We start from the raw sequence: 2,154 nt of genomic DNA, 5'->3' as shown, positions 1-2,154 counted from the left end.
TGTGTGTGTGTGTGTGTGTGTGTGTGTGTGTGTGTGTGTGTGTGTGGTAAGTGCGGGGGGTCAATCCGAGTGTGTGTGTGAGAGTAGTGATGCTGTGTGATGTGTAGTGTACCTACTAATCTCATAACCCTATTCTTCGACCATGACCTCACAAATCTTTGCTATTACTTTTACATCTTCTCCTTTTCTTTCTCTTGCTCTCCTTTTTCAGCTTTAGTTTTATATAGGTACATATTCCAGTCCTCTACCTCACAAATCTTTGCTATTACTTTTACCTCTTCTCCTTTTCTTTCTCTTGCTCTCCTTTTCAGCTTTAGTTTTATAGTAACCAACGACCATGACCTCACAAATCTTTGCTATTACTTTTACATCTTCTCCTTTTCTTTCTCTTGCTCTCCTTTTTCAGCTTTAATTTTATATGGGTACATATATATTCCTTACAAATCTTTGCTATTACTTTTACCTCTTCTCCTTTTCTTTCTCTTGCTCTCCTTTTCAGCTTTAGTTTTATAGTAACCAACCTCAGTGGTGCAGTTGTTAACGCGTTGGACTTTGGATCTGGAGGTTGGTGGTTCGAGTCCAAGTCATGTCATGAAATTTATCTAGGTGAAATAATCGGGGAACGATGTTTGTGACAAGCATTTAAATATGCTTAACACAATTAAAATTCCTTTTAGTTTTATATAGGTACATATATGTTTTTTTTTTCTCTCTCTTTTTTTTGGGTCTATTGTAATTTATTTTTGAAAATATTGTACCAAATACATGAGACCTTGCTTAGACTGCGGGAGTAAAGGGACTTTTCAGTCTCATTCTGGCAGTATAAGCAGGGTATATTCTATTCTATTCTATTAGGTTTGAACTTACCTTCTGGCCCTTAAAGCCGGGTTCACACTGACACTCCCCCGTGACATGATGACATGAGGCCCCGTTGAAACACTCACACGGGACGGTACAGCCCTGTCCCCACATCCCCGGGGTACAAGGTACGTTACACACCGACCCCATCCACCCCGGGGCACAGAGACATTGGCCGTTGGCTGGATTGCAGATAGCTCCGTTCTGACATCGACAGCGGTTGATGCAGGACGGACCGTGTGTACCGGGGGGACAGCGCTCCTCACATCTGAATAGAATAGAACAATGTAGGTTAGAATAGAATAGAATAAGATAGGTTAGAATAGAATGGAATAACATAGGATAAGGTGGGATGGGATAGGATAAGATAAGATATGTTTGTTCTTTACAAATGTCTGGAATTTTGACCATTAGGCCATTTTCCTAAAAGATAAGAGAATAGAATAAGCATGAATTAGAATGCAACGTGATGATTAGACGTGAGATGAGTAGACTGTGTTACTTTTTTAGGTAAATCTTTTAAAGACCACAAAAAAAAAAAAAAAAAAAAAAAAAAATGTCTGTCCAGCCTATTCATCTACAAAAGGTGATTCATCTACAAAACAGTTATTCAGTACCAGTATGCTTCAATTGGTTGAAGGCCAGATACTTACTTACTATCAGGTAGACCTGACAGGTACACCTGATCAGGTATTGTATACCTGACGAGCGCACACTATCAGTTTGACCTGACAGTCTGACAGGTACGCCTGAAAAGGTTTCAATGCCCGGTCTACCTGATACCTGATGAGCACACACACTATCAGGTAGACCTGATCAGTGAGTGACTGGCCTTACAGGGGAAGTACTTTGCGGTCCCAAAAAAGAAGAAGAAAATAAATGTTTGACTTACAGAGATCCAGTAAAGCCCGGCTGACAGCTGCATTCGCCCGTAGCCGGATGGCACTCCGCGCCGTTTCTGCACTGGCACTCCTGACTGCAGTTCTGACCGAACCGGCCCGGCCCGCAGACCTCCTCACAGTGAGTTCCCATGTAGCCATCTACAGTGCAAGATTCTGAAAAAATCCCGCAACCCGGCGCGCGAGACGGCAGGCACCCTCCTACGTATGTATGACAGGTTACTCATCCTAGATAGACTTAAAGTGCCATCTAGCAGCAGTCTTACAACTGTCGCCGGGTGTGTCGGTTCACACCCCGCCCCCGTTCTCACATGTTGGCAGGCTAGCTTGGTACTACGTCCAGGCCCGTAAGTGGCCTTCTTTGTACTAAATTCTGAGCTCAGATGATGGGAGACGG

General features: G+C 43.1%; 1 protein-coding gene across 1 annotated transcript; it reads right to left on the bottom strand.

The window, feature by feature from the left end:
• Positions 1–843: 843 nt before the first annotated feature.
• LOC103523109 (protein draper-like) lies at positions 844–1,895 on the bottom strand. Its single transcript, XM_017449164.1, has 2 exons — positions 1,751–1,895; positions 844–1,126 (listed from the first exon to the last, which is right to left on the bottom strand). The coding sequence occupies exons 1-2, from the start codon at positions 1,888–1,890 to the stop codon at positions 844–846; spliced, it is 423 nt and encodes a 140-aa protein (XP_017304653.1). The 5' UTR covers positions 1,891–1,895.
• Positions 1,896–2,154: the final 259 nt, after the last annotated feature.

The sequence above is a fragment of the Diaphorina citri genome, unplaced genomic scaffold (genome assembly GCF_000475195.1).
Source record: "Diaphorina citri unplaced genomic scaffold, Diaci psyllid genome assembly version 1.1 scaffold15426, whole genome shotgun sequence".
Taxonomy (NCBI): Eukaryota; Metazoa; Arthropoda; class Insecta; order Hemiptera; family Psyllidae; genus Diaphorina; species Diaphorina citri.
The sequence above is the reverse complement of the archived record's forward strand: the minus strand, read 5'-3'. Positions and strand labels throughout refer to the sequence as shown.

Excerpts from the sequence above, each read along its gene's own strand:
- LOC103523109 (XM_017449164.1), bottom strand. The coding sequence starts at position 1,890 with ATGGGAACTCACTGTGAGGAGGTCTGCGGGCCGGGCCGGTTCGGTCAG. Across the intron at positions 1,127-1,750 it reads CCGGGCTTTACTGGATCTCT|ATGTGAGGAGCGCTGTCCCC; the intron begins GTAAGTCAAACA and ends TATTCTATTCAG.